General features: G+C 32.3%; 2 protein-coding genes across 3 annotated transcripts in view; one reads left to right on the plus strand and one right to left on the minus strand.

Moving 5' to 3' along the window:
- LOC132740913 (uncharacterized) overlaps positions 1-2,284 on the minus strand; it is a 30,889-nt gene extending 28,605 nt beyond the window's left edge. The window contains exon 1 of the mRNA XM_060728974.1: positions 2,164-2,284. The gene's annotated coding sequence lies outside the window, so the exon portion shown is untranslated. The remainder of the gene's footprint in view (positions 1-2,163) is intronic.
- LOC132740914 (uncharacterized) overlaps positions 1-14,467 on the plus strand; it is a 47,895-nt gene extending 33,428 nt beyond the window's left edge. The window contains exons 1-7 of one of the 2 annotated variants that reach the window (XM_060728976.1): positions 8,732-8,934; positions 11,004-11,054; positions 11,578-11,637; positions 12,542-12,734; positions 12,955-13,176; positions 13,776-13,897; positions 14,024-14,467. In XM_060728976.1, coding sequence (XP_060584959.1) covers positions 8,910-8,934; positions 11,004-11,054; positions 11,578-11,637; positions 12,542-12,734; positions 12,955-13,176; positions 13,776-13,897; positions 14,024-14,166 — 816 coding nt within the window. In that variant the 5' untranslated portion in view covers positions 8,732-8,909 and the 3' untranslated portion in view covers positions 14,167-14,467. Of the gene's footprint in view, positions 1-8,731; positions 8,935-11,003; positions 11,055-11,577; positions 11,638-12,541; positions 12,735-12,954; positions 13,177-13,775; positions 13,898-14,023 lie in introns of those variants that run through there. The other variant, XM_060728975.1, reaches the window with a different exon arrangement.
- The last annotated feature ends 2,952 nt before the right edge of the window (positions 14,468-17,419 follow it).

Here is a 17,419-nt window from a genome sequence, read left to right on the forward strand (position 1 = left end):
AGTAACTATCGTTTGATATACGATATTTCAATGAAACTTGGTCTATAGCAAGTTTATCTGAACGCCTCGTCTGGAATTGCAATTGCCCCCCCCCCTACGCCCCTCAACCTCTCTAGGATCAAGGTCAAGGCTCTGTTTACGGTCAATAACTATAGTTTGGAATGAGATAATTCAATGAACTTGGGGTACAGCAAGCTTATGTGAACACCTCGCCTGGGATCGCATTTTCCTTCCCCACCTCCCTATGATCAATGGAAACTTAAACTGTTTGATAATGCTTGTGCGAAGCATATCTTCTAAAATGCGAATAATACCGCACCAGTGAGAGCAAGTACAATTATGTCAAAGAACTTAAACAATGCTTAACTTAATCTAAAAGATTATCTCTATTTATGATACATAATAATGCTAAGTGATAACACTAGAAGACGAAGCGCAGTGTACAAGAACTATAATGCTATATTTTTTTTATTTTACAATATTTAATTATAGTTGTCTATAATAATTCACATTTCTTATACTTTATTAAATGTTTGATGTCTTTCAATGTTGGTAGGACAGATATTTTGTTGTCTTCCAACTTTATACGTAATGGGTCACTTGTGTCAATGTTATTGGTGCTTAAACAGTTTTAACACACTTTTGGTCATACTACTATTTATAGACTGGTGTTGACAGATAAATTATGTGTTCACTAACTTTAACTGGAATAAGGGGACATAAAGATCAAGGTTACCAATGCCAACTTTCGCTTATACAGTCTATACCTTCCATTAATGGAAGGTAGATATCTTGTGTAGTATATTATATTTGAATGGAAGAAGTGATCACTTTGGTCAACGTTAGCAACCTGTAAAAAATGGGGTTTACACTTTTGTTCATGCAGCCTTTATTTTGTAGACTGACGTTTTTCATATTTGATAGGTAGATACCCCTTTGGTTGACCTTAAGTTCTTTAACTTTGGGTCACTCTTGCGTTTAAATAGATTTTAAACACTCTTATTGCTTTTATCTATTGACTATTGAATTTTTTGACTAATGTCCATCCATCGCCTTCTTAAAGCGATGTATTTCGTACAAATTATTCGTAAATGTACATGCCTGCCTTTCTCGGGGTCACAATGGCTATTTTATAGGCGTTTTTGCAAGAAGCTTCTAATCAATTTCTTTTGGCGATGATCTTTTACTTTACATTAATGACAAATCATGCCGAATTATCTACCCCAAATAAGGCAATTCTAGATACTGTTTTCTCTAATACATGAAATATATTTGACGGTCAAATGCTACAATTTACATGCAGTGTCTGGACGTTAATGTCTGCTATAAATTAGTTTAAGGTTAAAGAAATCCCTTAGATGCCATATGCAGCAAAAAGGGCGACACCTATGTGGTTCGTCACCAGTCGGTCCCACATTATCACGGTGCCTGTACCGGCTAGTGTCATTCTATGGTCTGCGTGGGGCAAAACTAAACAATAAAAAAGACGATCCAGATTTTTTATCTTCCATAACTTATGAATATTTCACTAATTTTGTCAGATCAAGTAGAATCCTCTAATTCAGGTAAGTAATAATTACCGGTACACAGATGCTTTAGGGAGAGGGGTCAGTATTTTGACGGAAGTAAAAGTAAAAATGCGTGTTTGAACAATCAGACGGTTTCACCAAACATGAATTTTTTTCCAGGAAAATTTGTATTAGTTCTTCACTAGTATGAGCGCACTTTACACTTTATCCTATAAAAATGAGATATCAAAAATGTTACGGAAGAAAATAAAACCTAGCATGTCTTTTGTAGTGGTTTTCTGTCCCACACAGATCTCGAAATGTCACGTAGTAAAGGGACCGTGCAAATTTCACCACTTATTTCTGGTTATTAGAACTAACTCTCAGTGACTTTGATAACCTCTGATCCCCTTTCAAAATTCCATTTTGTTTGGACTAAGTTCCGCCCATTGTTATCTCGTTTAGTGCACACGCTTTTTATTACTTGGGAACCATACGCCGCAAATAGCCCAAATAAAATTAAATTGTATTTGAATACCTCTATGTCGAAAAGATATTGCACCATAAAAATCTAATGTTTACTTTAAAAATATATGTAGCAAAAATGAATACATGTTAAATAATTAAATAAATCATTAAATTAATCAAAACAAACCTTTCACTTTATCCATTTATTTCTTGCTTATTAAGTAAGGTTTTTCATATCATGTCGAAACCTGTGTATGTTTTACGTCACTAAAAATTATCTTCCTTTCACCCCAATATCTTTATTAACCGTTAAGCTTATCTTAACATGATACGAGGGGTGTCCAAATTGTAATGCATTTCAATGCGTGATTTAAGAATAGTACAACATCATCATCGCTCTCCTTCAAAGTACTTACCAGCATGTGCTCAAAGGGGTACGGCTCATTGAGTGTTCACAAAATATGTATTTGATGGTAGAAAACATTTATCCTAAGTCAGAAATGAATTCTAAGTCAATTCCCATTCCCATTCACTATATACTAATATATAGACAAGGGTAACAACTCCCATTTGAAGGTGTCTATACCCAATCAGAGTTTTCGCCTCGCATTTTTTTAAACGATACAGCATGAATAAAATTAAGTAAGCTACATGTAGTCTAATAATTTATCTATCAAACCAAGGTAAGATTTTTCTTATTCCTCTTATACTTTACGAGTACTGACCGCCGACGTAATAAAAAACTATACACATACTCGAACTCGACATCGATCGTGGCTACGCAGTAAACACAAAGTCACCCTACTGTTCCAATCGTTACAGATGATGTCACCAGTTTTTATCATGCTGGCCAATTAAAACTACATATAAGAAATTAAAACATACCAATAAACTATTCCTGACAAGTGTTTTAGAGTCAATAGCGGCTTTACACTTTGCACCTGGTTGAATTCATTCACAACTCGCCATCTTGTCAAATCCAAATCGAGGCTCCACTTTGGATGTTAAACGTTCACTGATTGGTCGGTGTTTTTCCCGATAATTTACGTCATTGCTCGGGCTGGTTACCGGTTTGTGCTCAGTATCGTATCACAAAGCAGGTTACCAGAATAAATTTGACACAGTGCGGGAATTCGTGCGTGTTTGCATGATAATAATGGCTTCGCTGAACGTCAAGCAAAAGTTAGCGTTAGAGTTAGCCCTGAACGGGCACAACTTTGTTTTAATGGGTTCAGCTGGAACAGGCAAATCTACTGTTGTAAAAACATTCGTTGAAAAATGTATTTTGGCTGGCAAAAAAGTTTCGCTGACTTGCTCAACTGGTATCGTCTGTCTTGTTTATGACACTAAGTTAAAGGTAAGTACTCTTCTCAAGTATTTCAGAACAAGCCAAATTTACAATTTACATATATAAATCAGTTTTGATTTCATTGTTCTTGAAGCCCCCCCCCCTCCCTTATATATAACTGGTATCTAGTATTGTATGGTTTAGGCAGCATCAATACTTCAAAAATGAAGTATTGAAAATTGAAATTTGATTAAGCCAATGCTAGTGGACATGGGGGGTGTTGAACTTTTAAATACCTCTCGTGAACAGACTCAATCAAACCAAGTATACAATTTTCACATGTAAACTTTGTTTCCATTGTCCTTGAAGGATCTTCCTTTCATACAGCTGAATATAAGTACTGTATGGAACAAGTATCATCAATGCTGTGAATGCTAGTGGGAATGGGGGTGTTGCACTTTTCAATATCTCTCATTAACAGACTCAGTCAAACCAAGTATACAATTTTCACATATAAACTTTGTTTTCATTGTCCTTGAAGGATTTTCCTTTTATACAGATGAAAATTAGTACCGTATGGAACAAGTAGCATCAATTATGTGAATGCTAGTGGTCATAGGTGTGTTGCACTTTTCAATATCTCTCATGAACAGACTCAATCAAACCAAGTATACAATTTTCACATATAAACTTTGTTTTCATTGTCCTTGAAGGATCTTCCTTTTATACAGCTAAAAAATAGTACTGTATGGAACAGGTATCATCAATGCTGTGATATGTTGAAGACTAAATATAAATTGTGTTTTCATTACTTTTGAAGGACCTCCCTTTTCCACATTATAGAAAAACTTCAGTGAATGACGAAACCAATCTGACGTAGTTAATACTGAAAAATAAAATGTGTGAAATTAACAAACTACAAAAACTATTGATTTAAAAAAAACTTTTATTTGATAGTTTTTTTCCTTTGTATTATTGATCTTGTTTTTAACATTTCAATGTATTTTAAACTTTATCATAGGGTAATATCTACTTCTTTTGTAATGTAGAGAAAATTGGTTGACATTTGAATATTGATTTAACTAGCTAAGGTTTAAACATTGGTATCGAGATCAACTGTATTTTTATGAAAATGGAAAAAAAATGTATTCATAATTACGTGTTTAGGGATATCATTTATTTTTCAAACCAGTTTTCATTTAGCTGTATTGATTATCAAGTATGTGACATGTTTTGATTAACCCATAGAATGCAGCCTTATTGGCTTTAAGAGACCCAATATATAGCTAGGCATATCCATGTACCTGTTGTAGATTGTATAAATGTACATCAACAATGTTTATTGTTTTAAAATGTCACTTTTGAACCTTCTAGATAGTGAAATGTTCATGATATTTGAAAAATCAAAATTAGAATAAACTTATGATACATTTTAAAGATATATACTGTATGGCTATTTATTGCACCAACATTTTCATTGATTTTTTTGAAGATAAAACACATGTTCTGTTCATTGAACATGGTTTTACCCCCATGTACCACTTGAAATACAATTTAACAACTTCTTTATTATATTAACTTCAGTACCACTTTAGCTTACCCGAGTATCACTTTTGATATTGTCATTTTCCTGTTCAACTTATGCTTTAAAAAACAACTCGTCAATAAATCACATGGTCAATTGTGATGAATCATTAGAGGAAGAATCCTTTAATAGTCCTATAAAAGGGGCTACAATCAATAGTTTCAGAACAAGATGGTTGCCAGAGATGATTAATACAAAACAACTTCTACTCCCTTTACTCTGTTAATATTTAGATAGAAGTCAATTTGATTAATCTTTGGATGATCAAAAACTGATTGCATTATTCCTGTCTGCTGAAAGGATGGCAACAAAACGAAAAAAAGAAATAGCTTTATAAAACAGCATCTTCTCTTCTCAATTGCTGTGCAGATTTTGACGAAACTCTCTAAGAATGGCCTTAAACCATGTATACATAATAAGCTTAAATTGAATTGATTCGGTCTGCTGAACAAAATAGCCACGAGAGCTAAAACTAGAAGTAAGCTTTAAACAAAATCTCCTCAATTTCTGTGTAAAGTTTAATAAGAATTAATAGGACTGATACCTATGTGATCTGTTACAAAAAAGCTAAAATTGTTCTATCTGTTGTTCAAAATTGCTGCTAGAGGTGTCTCCTCCTTCCCTGGGTATATTTTAATGAAACTGAACAAAAATTATCCTACGCTGGTACTGTTCAATAACAGTCAAATTTTGTTTCCAGTTTGTTGAACCGGTGTCTTTATCTCTGGAGTGCTGGTGAATGCAAACGTTGATCGTTTGAAAGCCATGATGGTCCCTTTTGTTTTGCTTGTTTTCTTTATTATCCAGTTTAAATTAGTCAAACTTGTTGTCTTCCCATATAATTGTTGCAAATATTGGTCTTCTCCATTTATTGTTAATGTGTGAGATTGGATATGAAGTAGTCAACATCTTTGAATCTTTTTGAAGTGCATTGATCTGCAAATTAACCAGTTTATTTACTGGTGACAAAAGTAAATAAGTCATAATTGCAGCTAGCATACAGGTGGTATATATCTTGCAGGCGGATAAAAAAGTATTTATGATTTGAACCTGTTCCCTCGCCACTAGATTTTTGCATCTGAAATGAAAGTATTTTATGTCTTCAAACAATAAATGGTTCTTGCTAATATAAAAGTCAGATTCTTATGAGATTGATTATATTATTTTTTACTGTGGAAAAAAAGATCTTTCGAATGAAGTATAATTGATAACTTGATTTGTTTTTGAATGAAATAGTATATGAACTTATTTCATAAACATGTACTGAAGAAGATACTGAGACACAAATGTTAATTTGTTATCACTTTTTATGTAGAATGCTTTCCAGACTCTCCTGGAGAGATTGGAGCCCGTAGTAAAGGAAAATCCTAAAGGAATTCAGAGTTGCTGGGTAAAATCTGGCTTTTTGCAGAGAATAAGTTTTTCTTCTATTTGATTTTACAAGTAAGATTTTGCTAGCAAACCTTGATACAACATAGTCAACATCTGTGAGCGATATTTCATTGATTATTTTCTTTAAACAGACTTTAGGCAAAACATATCAGCATATTAATATACATGTTTATTTCTTGTTGGTTTGTTGATAGAATAATAAGTTGAGGGATCATTTGTCTGAAAAGTTTTCGGATGGATGGTAACATGTGTGTTTCACTCTACAAGCAAATCAATCAGATTTGCACTTATTCGTTTTTGTACTGTACTGCTATTCTGCTATTTTTGAGTTTTACTTTTTTGAAGAAAAAGTTTTGAGCTTAGGTTGTCGTTGCTGTCCAGAAATTTTAACGTTGGCTATGGTTGTTTTTATTTTTTAATGGCTTTTTTTTTCATTAAACTTTGACAACCCTTTGGACTTTACAGTAGACCAGACTAAACTTGACCTTGACTTATAAATTACCTTGACGTCCAAGGTCAAATGTTTGAATTTTGATTGATTTTTGCTATAATTGTCTATAACCTATAATGAATTGTAGTCAAGTCACAGGAACCCTATAGACAAAACCTTTAAGTAAGCCAAATAAAATTAAATCCTTCACTCATCAATGACTTTGGCTATAACTTTTAAATTTATGGATTGGTTGTCTTTATATCTGAGCACAACTGCCTTTACGACAATGTCTTAAAAAATTAAAACTTAATTTGACCTTGACCTATAAGTAACCTAATTCCCAAAGGAAATAAACAAACAAAACAGAAACTGTAGACTGAAGTAAAAGCAATATTTAACCTTTTTGTATATTGCAGAACAATTGGAATCGGATATGATTTAAAGACAGGAAAAGGAAAACCCTTTTAGTAACTTTACAACTGGGGTAGCTTGTTCTAAGGTAGAAATAAATTGTTTGACAGGTGACCATCAGGTATGTTATTGTAATAAATACAATATGCTAAAAGCTGTATAAAGAAAGTTTCTATGATGAAAAGTTTTGCTATTGCTGCATATTTTACTGTTGCCTATTTTCTGCCAGATATGTCTGAAGCTACTAGTATTATTTTATCATCATTTACCTCACTCATTAGAAAAAAAAGATATCACTTCTCTGCTTTTCAGATAAAAATGAAAGAGGAATATTGATATTTATTATCTTAATGTGTTAAAAGGTCTGAAGTTAATTATTGTGTCATGCATTTTTATTTGTATGTTATATAACCTCTATTGATAGGAAACATTGTGTTTACAGTTGTGTATTTTAAGTTTAATAATACACTCAAATATTAACATATTAACAGTGTTTCGCAAAGCTTATTCTCTTATCATTCATGATATTGAAATCTAAAAAAAAGACTGTTATAAGATGGTTGTGATGCTTCTTATTAAAAATTACAACTTCATTGCAGTTAATTTGAAACTGCAAGAAGAGTCAGTGACAATTTGGCATTGACTCAAATGTATTCAAATTGAAGCTCTATTTTAGGATAAGAAAAACATGACTAGCAAAAACAACCATGCATTGCTATTTCTGTTCAAGTCCGTTCATTCATTTTACACTGGCACCTTAACATATTTGTCTCTTCAAGAACCAGAATATTTCATAGTTATCATATTATATCCAGTATAAAATATGACAAGGAAATGTGGCGTTCAATGAACGCAACCCCCACACGACCCAGCCATAATAACTTTTTTCTACTATTTATTTGACAAGGAAAACATGCTATTTTGGTTACTCAAACAATTGATGTCCTCAAAATTATAACGAAATCGATATAACCTACAACATGAAAATTCGTTCAACAGGGTAGACGATCTTCACGCAATAAATAGCAGAAAGGTTTACCACCAATCATATTTAAATATAAATATGTTTCGAACTAAAATGAAGATAAGCTATGTGACGATAAAATAAGAGGAGGATTAAACATGATGGTTACTGATTTCTCCTTCTAGGTAAGATATGTTCTTTTATAATGGAATAAGAAGATAAGATAAACAATTCAACAATTTCAACAATTAATGCGAGCCTGAGTCTGAAACTATTATTTTCTGAAATTGTTTTTTCATTTATTTTCTTATTGTTATCTTTACTCATAATCCTACAAACTCCGCTCAATATGGTTTGACAAATTTTATCAATTTTTCTCTTTATCAGCAAATATATGTTTTTATTTGGTCTTGCATGTTATCATAATACGTTAAAATTGCCTAATTTGTTTTTGCTTTGTTCGTATTTATATATTCCATTCATTTGAAATCAAACCTTCCATCATTCTGCTACAGCGTACTAAAAATGATATCTATAACTTAGCCTTAACAGTTGAATAGTACACGTGTTTCGTAATATTTGTTTGCATTGTCGAATCTCTATAATATTGCGCCATTAATTATTTTAAACCAAAACAAGACAACTAAAAAAGATACCACAACGATTAAGAGACAAGCCTTTAGTCTGTACACTGTCTGATACGCAGAAATCTACGACTAAGTTTATGTAAATAAGAACAAACTTCCGGTATCAACCCGGATATGACAAATAAATTAAGTGTTTATTTTTATATCTTTTATTTCGATTTGATTTTGATATAACTACTCGTGCTTAGACGACCAGGACAAAATTAAGCAGAGATGATTGTTGTGGTTATTTTCTTAGGTAAGTTAATTTACTCTAAACTGTTTCTAGAATATTTTGTAAGAGATTAAGAAGAAAATGATATGAGGCGCGTCACGACAAAACCAACATAATGGGTTTGCGACCAGCATGGATCCAGACCAGCCTGCGCATCCGCACAGTCTGATCAGGATCCATGCTGTTCGCTTACAAACCCTAAAACAAATAGAGAAACTGATAGCGAACAGCATGGACCCTTATAAGACTGCGCGGATGCGTAGACTGGTCTGGATCCATGCTGGCCGCAAACCCATTATGTTGGTTTTGTCGTGATGCGGCTCAATTATTATATATCATTATGTATCGAAAGTTTTGTAAAGACATTCTCATTTTTTTCTCAGGATAACCAAAAGGGGAGAAAATTATACATATAAAAGTACATGTATTATGTGAAATAATTCAGTAGGAATATATTATATCTAAATCTGCGTATTTTCAAATTTTTACAAAATGTCGCTTTATAATTCTGACAAATGGAAAAGATCAACAGGAATTATAGTGAAAAGAAAAATCCGCAAATTGTAGCTATTTACCGTCCCTGATGGCCTACTAATATATTTTAGATATAATTTGTGGCAATGTTAAATAACACATTTCTAGCAAACTCTGTCATTATTTGTTATCTTTAATTGCACCTTTGATTATCGTAATTTACGTACTTTGCTTATGATTAAATGTTTTGGTATTTGATATATATAATTTTACGTTGTATCGTGACAGTGAAAATACGACATTGAGACGATAGGGCAACGACACGACAAATCATTCCTGTTTCTAACTCATTACTTTTTACGTGCATAAATGCATTTCTTAGTACGTAAGTATTGACTATTTCCATAAATCAAGGTAATTAAAATCAGTTTGTAGGTTTACACATAAGTGATAAAGTTTCATTAATGTAAATGGCCAAAGACAATGTTCATTGTCGATTTGCCAATTAACTGGAAACATGGTAAAGGGAAAATCAAATTTTAACTCGTGTTTGAAAAACTAATCTTGTTTGTCAATTCTCCTTCAGTGTTAATTAAAAAAAACAGAAAGGAGACATGCCGTTTCTCTTTACCGATACATTTCCTTGATCACCGCAGTATGAATACATTTGTTGCTGAATTAAAGCTATTTTGCTTTTTGTAACTTTGCATATTTGTTTAAACCGGTGTAACGAAGTAAAATGACGCCATAGAACTATAACCTAGGTCTATAACGTTTATAAATAAAATTCGGAATTTTGAAACTTGTTGATTGCATATTGTTGTCTAAGGAGATGTATTTAATGACAACATTTATCCCTTAATCGAGAATCACTGCAAACAGAACCTGACTTTCCTTACTATCAAAGTCAAAAACACTGAGTGAATGCCTGTCAATGGTCAGAGTCACTATTTGAATACTTTGGCCTTGAATGTTACTTTGGCTAAGCATACACCAAAACAGAGAAAATCCTAAAAATCCTTAAAGAAAAACCAAAACGGCAAAATTGAAAGTGTTGCAGGCTCGGTTTGACTGAGCCTGTTCATGGACGGTACTGTCAAGTGCAAACTACCGTCCACGCCCCCTGGCACCGGCTAGGTGCCAATACAAATTTAATACAAATCAAATACATCACTTGATAACACATTTGTATCAAATTTCATACAAGTATAGAGAGGCGTTAAAGCTTATTTTCTAATCATATTCACTGAGGCAGTATAATGATGTTGTCTAACATGTCATTTGATCCAAAATATTAATGATATTTTTGCTTAAATTATCGAAATTCAAAATACCTTTCCATAATTGTTTAAAGGGCTCTGAAAACAATACTTTTATTTATAGCAAAGTTATCGCTAATTGCAGTAAAATTCAGCAAAAATTCACCAATTGACCATAAAGGTCAAGGTCATTTATAGACCAAGGTCAAAATCCTTACGACATGCACAAGTAGACATTACCAGACATAACCAGACGACGGACAGCCTGAAACAAGTAGCTGCCCTGAAAACTTTCGTTGTGCGGTTGGGGGGATTAAAACTCATAGTGCAAATAAATATGACCTACATAATTTTTTATAGCATTGGTACATGTTCAGAATTCTGGGGCTGTTGATTGTGTGGGCTGTACATGTAAGTATATTAATAATAAGAACAATAACAACAACAACAGTGAAAAATACTAATAGGTTATCAGAATAATGATATTAATATGATAAACATAGTAACCTGAAAAAACGTATGATGACAGCTCTAAGAACATAAACAGCTTTCCTGAATGTATAAATGTAGTTTCTTATATACAAACACTTTGCATTTTCAAGATTGAATATATGTGTTTAATGTTAAAACTATCAGTAAAGTACACAGTATGATTGGTGTCACGTGAATAAAAAAAGCGAAAGTGTCGCTTGAATAAAAAAAGCAAAAAAGCTTATCAATATTTTGATATTTTAATTTAAATCTTTACGTGTGTCATACTTATTACCGCATCATAACATAGCCAGCAATGCAACATTTATCCTACGCAAACAAAAGGGGAACACTATCTTAAATGTTTAATATCTATTGAATTTCTTATTTTTCTCTCGTATAAATGCGTGCAGTTTACATTTGCCATTAACTCACTTACACGTGTTTTAATTCCTTTTATCAGCTTCTCAAACGTGTGGATTTGATGGGTTATGTTATGATATATCAGACCTTGTAACGTGTGGTACGTACATATATATTTACCTTTATATTATAAATGATAAATATAAAATAGCAAAAAAGGAAACATACACGACAAAATAGAAAACGTTTCAGGATCGGTTTGATTAATACTGTTCATGAACAGCAGTACGTGGTATATGTAACCTACTACAATACCTCCTGTTTGAGAGCAAGCATTATTGCTTCCTTGATGTATGCATGCACGGCAAGACATCATCATCATCATCATCAACAACAACAACAACAACAAACTTTTATTCGCTGTAAGGCCTCCAGCCCATGCAAAGAATATATACAATTATAAACATTTTAATAAAGCATAGCATGTGTATGATGTATGTATCGTTTTCTTCTTTCAAATGCATAATATAAATACATTGCGACAGATTTTATAAGTTCTTCATTTTTAGTTGACATGATGATATTAACTTTATTAACATTTGGTTGAGTAAAACCTTTCTCATGTACGTATGCTGTACGTAAGTCAGAATAAAAATTACAGTTAACATTAGACAATCTCCGTAAAGTATTTAAGGTGTGTTTAAAGATAAGTACAAAATAAACCCATAGATTAAGTTTAAGACCATCTTACAAACTGCAGTAAGTGATTTAATTATGTATAGTAAGCATTTCATAATTATGTCAAAATCAAATACGAAAGAAAGTCGACAAAGCTAGTACGTACGTTGCATATCCTGTTAGTAAGTGTGTTGTTTGTGAAATTTCAAATCAATATAAAAAATTTTTTTAGAAAGTAATTGTACTTATTATGAAGAAGCTGAACGTTCTATACCAATCAAAGATAGTAAGATTAAATTTGCTGTCTCGATTTTTAGACAGACAATGTGACAATTGTTCAAACTATTATAACCTAACTGATCTTATTAGTATATCTATTTGCAAAGATACAGCAAACTATGGATATTACTGTAGAAGAGGACAATCTTGCTGCGGTATAACTGGAGGATGTATACCACATGATAAAATATGTTGTAGTCCTAATCATAGATATTGCGAGCCCGATCATACGTGTTGTGGATCACACCTATGCTGTCCAAAAGAAGCCGAATGTATAAATGGAACCTGTGTACTATACACGTAATGTATCGTGATGCAAATGTATCATTTTAATCAAATTTTCATTTATAAGTATCATTATTTTCATTTATAAGTATCATTATTTTTATTAATAAGAAGAGAATGTATTTATACACTATACACGTTATAATATCACTCTTGCATGATGCAAATTTAATTAATTATACACAAAGTCTAGTATATAAACTTTAAATATCATTACCATATTTATAAAATTTAGGTTAAGGAAGAGACCACATGAAGTTGAACAACAAACCACGGCGTATCAAACTAGAATATTCAAGAGAACATTTCCAACATCAACGGTTATGACATTACCCTCTACTACAAATCGTTTGACTACACATCCGGCAGGGAAAACAATTTCTACGTTACAAACACTATATCTTACACAGAAAACATCGGACATATATCACAATTTCAACAGGAATTATGCTTCAAGGTAAAATGTACCATACATTTATCGTGCAAAGATAATAATGATAATAATTTACGTAATTGGAAAAATAATATATCAACAGTACCTATGCATACTTCAATTTATATTGATACATTGTATTACTTTCTTTGTGTGATAATTTAAACGAAAGCATTATTTTACTGGTAGATTTTTTGAAAGGCATTGGTGCATCAAATGTTCGAGACTCACAATTTGACAAAAAGTGCGTAGAAATGCAAAGTCTAGAAAAGCACGGCATGTAAAGATGACAATAATATCATTCATGTATATAAAGAAAAGAGAGAAATAGAATCCCTATGGAAAGTCCAAAACGACAAAATTGAAACTGTTGCAGGCTCGTTTTGATCGAGTTTGTTCATGGACAGCACTGGAAAGTGCAAGCTACTGCCAAGCACCTAACACTGGCTTAAGCAAATTTCGACATTCAACATTAAACATATATAAAAACTTTTTTTTATAAAATTATTTAGAAAAAGAGTTATTTAAAGGTTTGTTATTCAGATATACAGAATATATTCGCGGTGTGTACTTTAAACACTTAAAACGTCAGAATATTATGATGTATTTTTAATATATTTCAGTAACAGACACCTCGGCAGTGTCTTTAAATGGTGGTATATCGCTTTATTTGTGGCTGGTATTGGGTGTGTATGTGTTTCCCTTGGTCTTATCGTCATCATACGAAGACATACTAGATCTAAAGGTATGTATTGTATTTATGTTTTGTTTAAAACTGTTAATATCTTTGAAAAATATTGCAATTTGCATCAAGTAGGCACTTTTGTAAATGTAAACTATCTTAGTCAATGTTATTTCTGTTTTGTTTCAGCACTTGGACAGTGTAATAACTTTGGTATAGTGCCGATTGCCCCAGCACAGACCGTTGGAGTGTATCAAAATGATGATGCATCAAATTCAGTTTATGACAAAGGAAATCCTCAACAGCAGACCCGAAATATAAGTTTTATTTGAGCGAAACAGAAGCTAGGGCATAATCAACAGATAATTGTTCTTAATCCATAAAACTGCATAGTATCATGAAAACAACAGATAAAACCGTTATTGGTGATTCTAAGAAAAAGGCAATACTAAAAATACAAAGGACCTATAAATTCACTTTGAAGAAAGGGTAGGAGAAAATAAAATCTGAAAAAATATTCGAGTATTTATAGAACTAACTTTATTTCATTTTTAAGTAATACATACTAAAATTGTGAATCGTTAGACAATTGTTGACATCATATTAAAATTTCCTATATTTGTACCATAACAACTTTTCTATCAATTTGAAACTAAATAAGAAACATTATCACGCAGTTCGAAAAATTGATCTTTCGTAACACGGTGTTCAAAAATAATCATAACATAACTTAATAGTGCTGCAAATCAGCTCATTTTACTAGCCTATTTAGAGGGGTAACTGGTCTATGTCAGCCAACAGCAAGTTTCATATACCAAAATGTTCGTCTGGATCTGTAGTTTCTGGAATGGATATTCATTTGGCCCAACCCCGATGCGAAGCTAAGATATCCAAGATGGCGTCAAAGATGGCCGCCAAATCCCTAGATTTTCTAGTATATCTACGTTGGCTTATTTCCTTTTTCAGTTTTGTAAATCAATTGAAATTTTTCATAAAATTTCTTATTTTCAACTTACTCATGCTATAAATTTTGACTTTATTGATTTTTTTCTAGTTTTCATCGCCTAATTTAAACGAAAGAAGAAAAAATGTGTTGCAAACTGGGTGTCCTTTTCTGAATATGTGTAACTTATTAGTTTTATTCTTGTTTAAACTGAATAACATTCATGATTTCGTTTAATACAGCTTTAAATCTATATCTACACATATTTAGAATAAGTTAGAATAAGCGGACTATGCCATAAATGTGTTTTATTGATCTAAATTTATATACAAAGTGGGTGGGGTATTACGAACGGGGAGTCAACTTTAAATTAAATACTTTTTTTGTTTTATATTATAATAGTAATATAAAAAGGTTAACAATTTTATTTAATTGGTTAGTGATGAGACATTTTATCTTTCATAGAAAATGCCCTGCATGTGTGTCTAAATGTTGAAATATCAATTTTATTTGTTTTATGCACACAATAAGGAACTATTTACTGACCTGCAATTCGGTATTTGCTTGTCTTTTGTTAAGTTTTTTCTCCTTAGCCATAAACATTCATTGTTAGTCTTCAAATGTGATTTTGATTATACTTGTAGGTCACTGTTCAAGACCCATTAGCTAAGCATTTATTAGGCAATAATAATATCTATTTATTAACTTACAGAATTTCTCGGACAACATTTATCTCCACAACCATCATTATTGTAGGTTACTTCCCTCTTACATGTTTTTATTTCAAAGAGTTATACTACTTTATGAATAAGAGAATTTCTTTATTATGCAGGCTGTTGATTTTAAATATTCGAGCGTTCTATCTGACATGCAGCTCTTGTTTTAAGGCATTGGCATAACATATGATAATCTACAATTGAACCATATTTGGAGTTTTGTCATTATTGATGACGGATATAATATATACATTAAAATATAAAATGTAATTTGCTAGAACATTTAAAATGGGTAGGTTATTCAGTTTACATTAAGAGACTTTTTTGCTAGACTGTATCTGAATTATAAATAAAATATTATATAAATATATATATATTGAGTGAATTGAATATATATATATATATATATATATATATATATATATATATATATATATATATATATATATATATATATATATATATATATATATATATATATATATATTAAGATCAATTTCTTTTTAGCTAAACTATTCGACGATTAAGGACAACTATCCTAGTCCCCCGAGCGTCGGCGTTAAAGTTTGCGTACCATCCATATGGCTTGAAACTTGCACACTTGTTTACCATCATGTCCTCCACTTTCAAACACTAGAGGACGTATATCAAGCATTTTGACAGAATTATGCCCCTTTGCCCAACTTTGAATTTACATTAACACCTCAGATAATTTCAAAATTCCATCGACTTACGCTTTGAGACCTTGCACACTTGTTCACCATCATAATCTCAACCTGTGTACAGAGGATGTCACTGTATCAAGCTTTTTTACAAAAGTATGTCCCATTTTTTTACTATCAAGCACTGAGAATAGTCGAGCACGCTGTTCTGCTGACTGCTCTTGTGTATGATTTTGAGCATTTGGTTTTAAATTTATTAACTTCATAGGAGGAATTAAGAAAAGCTTTCAATTGGACGAAAATAGCTATTTTTTCCCTGGCGGATACTTGATAGTAATACTATGTGCTGGAGGGGGGGTAGGGGGGCATAGAGTAACATGCGATTTCCAGTACCGTCCATGAACATGCTGAATCAAACCGAGTCTGCAACAGCGGTTAACAGTGTTATATTTATAGGTCCTTTGGGATGGTGGTGTTGATGTCGGTAGTTTTCAATCCGGATCACGGCAGTAACGATATTGAATTTACCAGAGCGCAGTTCAGCCACCGAATCGTTCCTGGACAGGCTGTCAAACAGTTTACCAGTTCTAGTTGCCCTCACTTTCGCAAGAAACTGAAACTTCTGTACATAGCAGAGCAGTGGTACAGTGCGAATAACCGTAGAAACTACATGTATTTCATGATCAATCACAACGAAAGTGACCTGCCCCGTCCGGGAATCAAACACGGGTTGCCCGATTCACATATGGCTTGAAACTTCAACACTTGTTTACCTTCATGCCCTCCACTTTCAAACACTGGAGGAGGTCTATCAAGCATTTTGACAGAATTATGCCCCTTTGCCCAACTTTGAATTTACATTACCACCTCAGATAATTTCAAAATTCCATCGACATATCGCTTTGAGACCTTGCACACTTGTTCACCATCATAATCTCAACCTGTGTACAGAGGAGGTCACTGTATCAAGCTTATTTTTACAAAAGTATGTCCCATTATTTTACTATCAAGCACTGAGAATAGTCGAGCATGCTGTCCTGCTGACTGCTCTTGGATGATTCTAATGAACGCAATTTATTATTACTGGTAAACTTCTTTAAAAAGGCTATCATAAATTACGTAAATATTTTACAAAGTCATGTCGTCGTAATTCAGATAAAATATAAAATTTAATTGTACTTTAAATCCTTGAAGGTCGTTCAGCACGACATTATAGCTGTGTATAGATGTTATGTGGTACTTTCAGTTTTTTCTATTTGGCCTT

The sequence above is a fragment of the Ruditapes philippinarum genome, unplaced genomic scaffold (assembly GCF_026571515.1).
Source record: "Ruditapes philippinarum isolate M1 unplaced genomic scaffold, ASM2657151v2 ctg129_1_1_1_1, whole genome shotgun sequence".
NCBI lineage: Eukaryota > Metazoa > Mollusca > Bivalvia > Venerida > Veneridae > Ruditapes > Ruditapes philippinarum.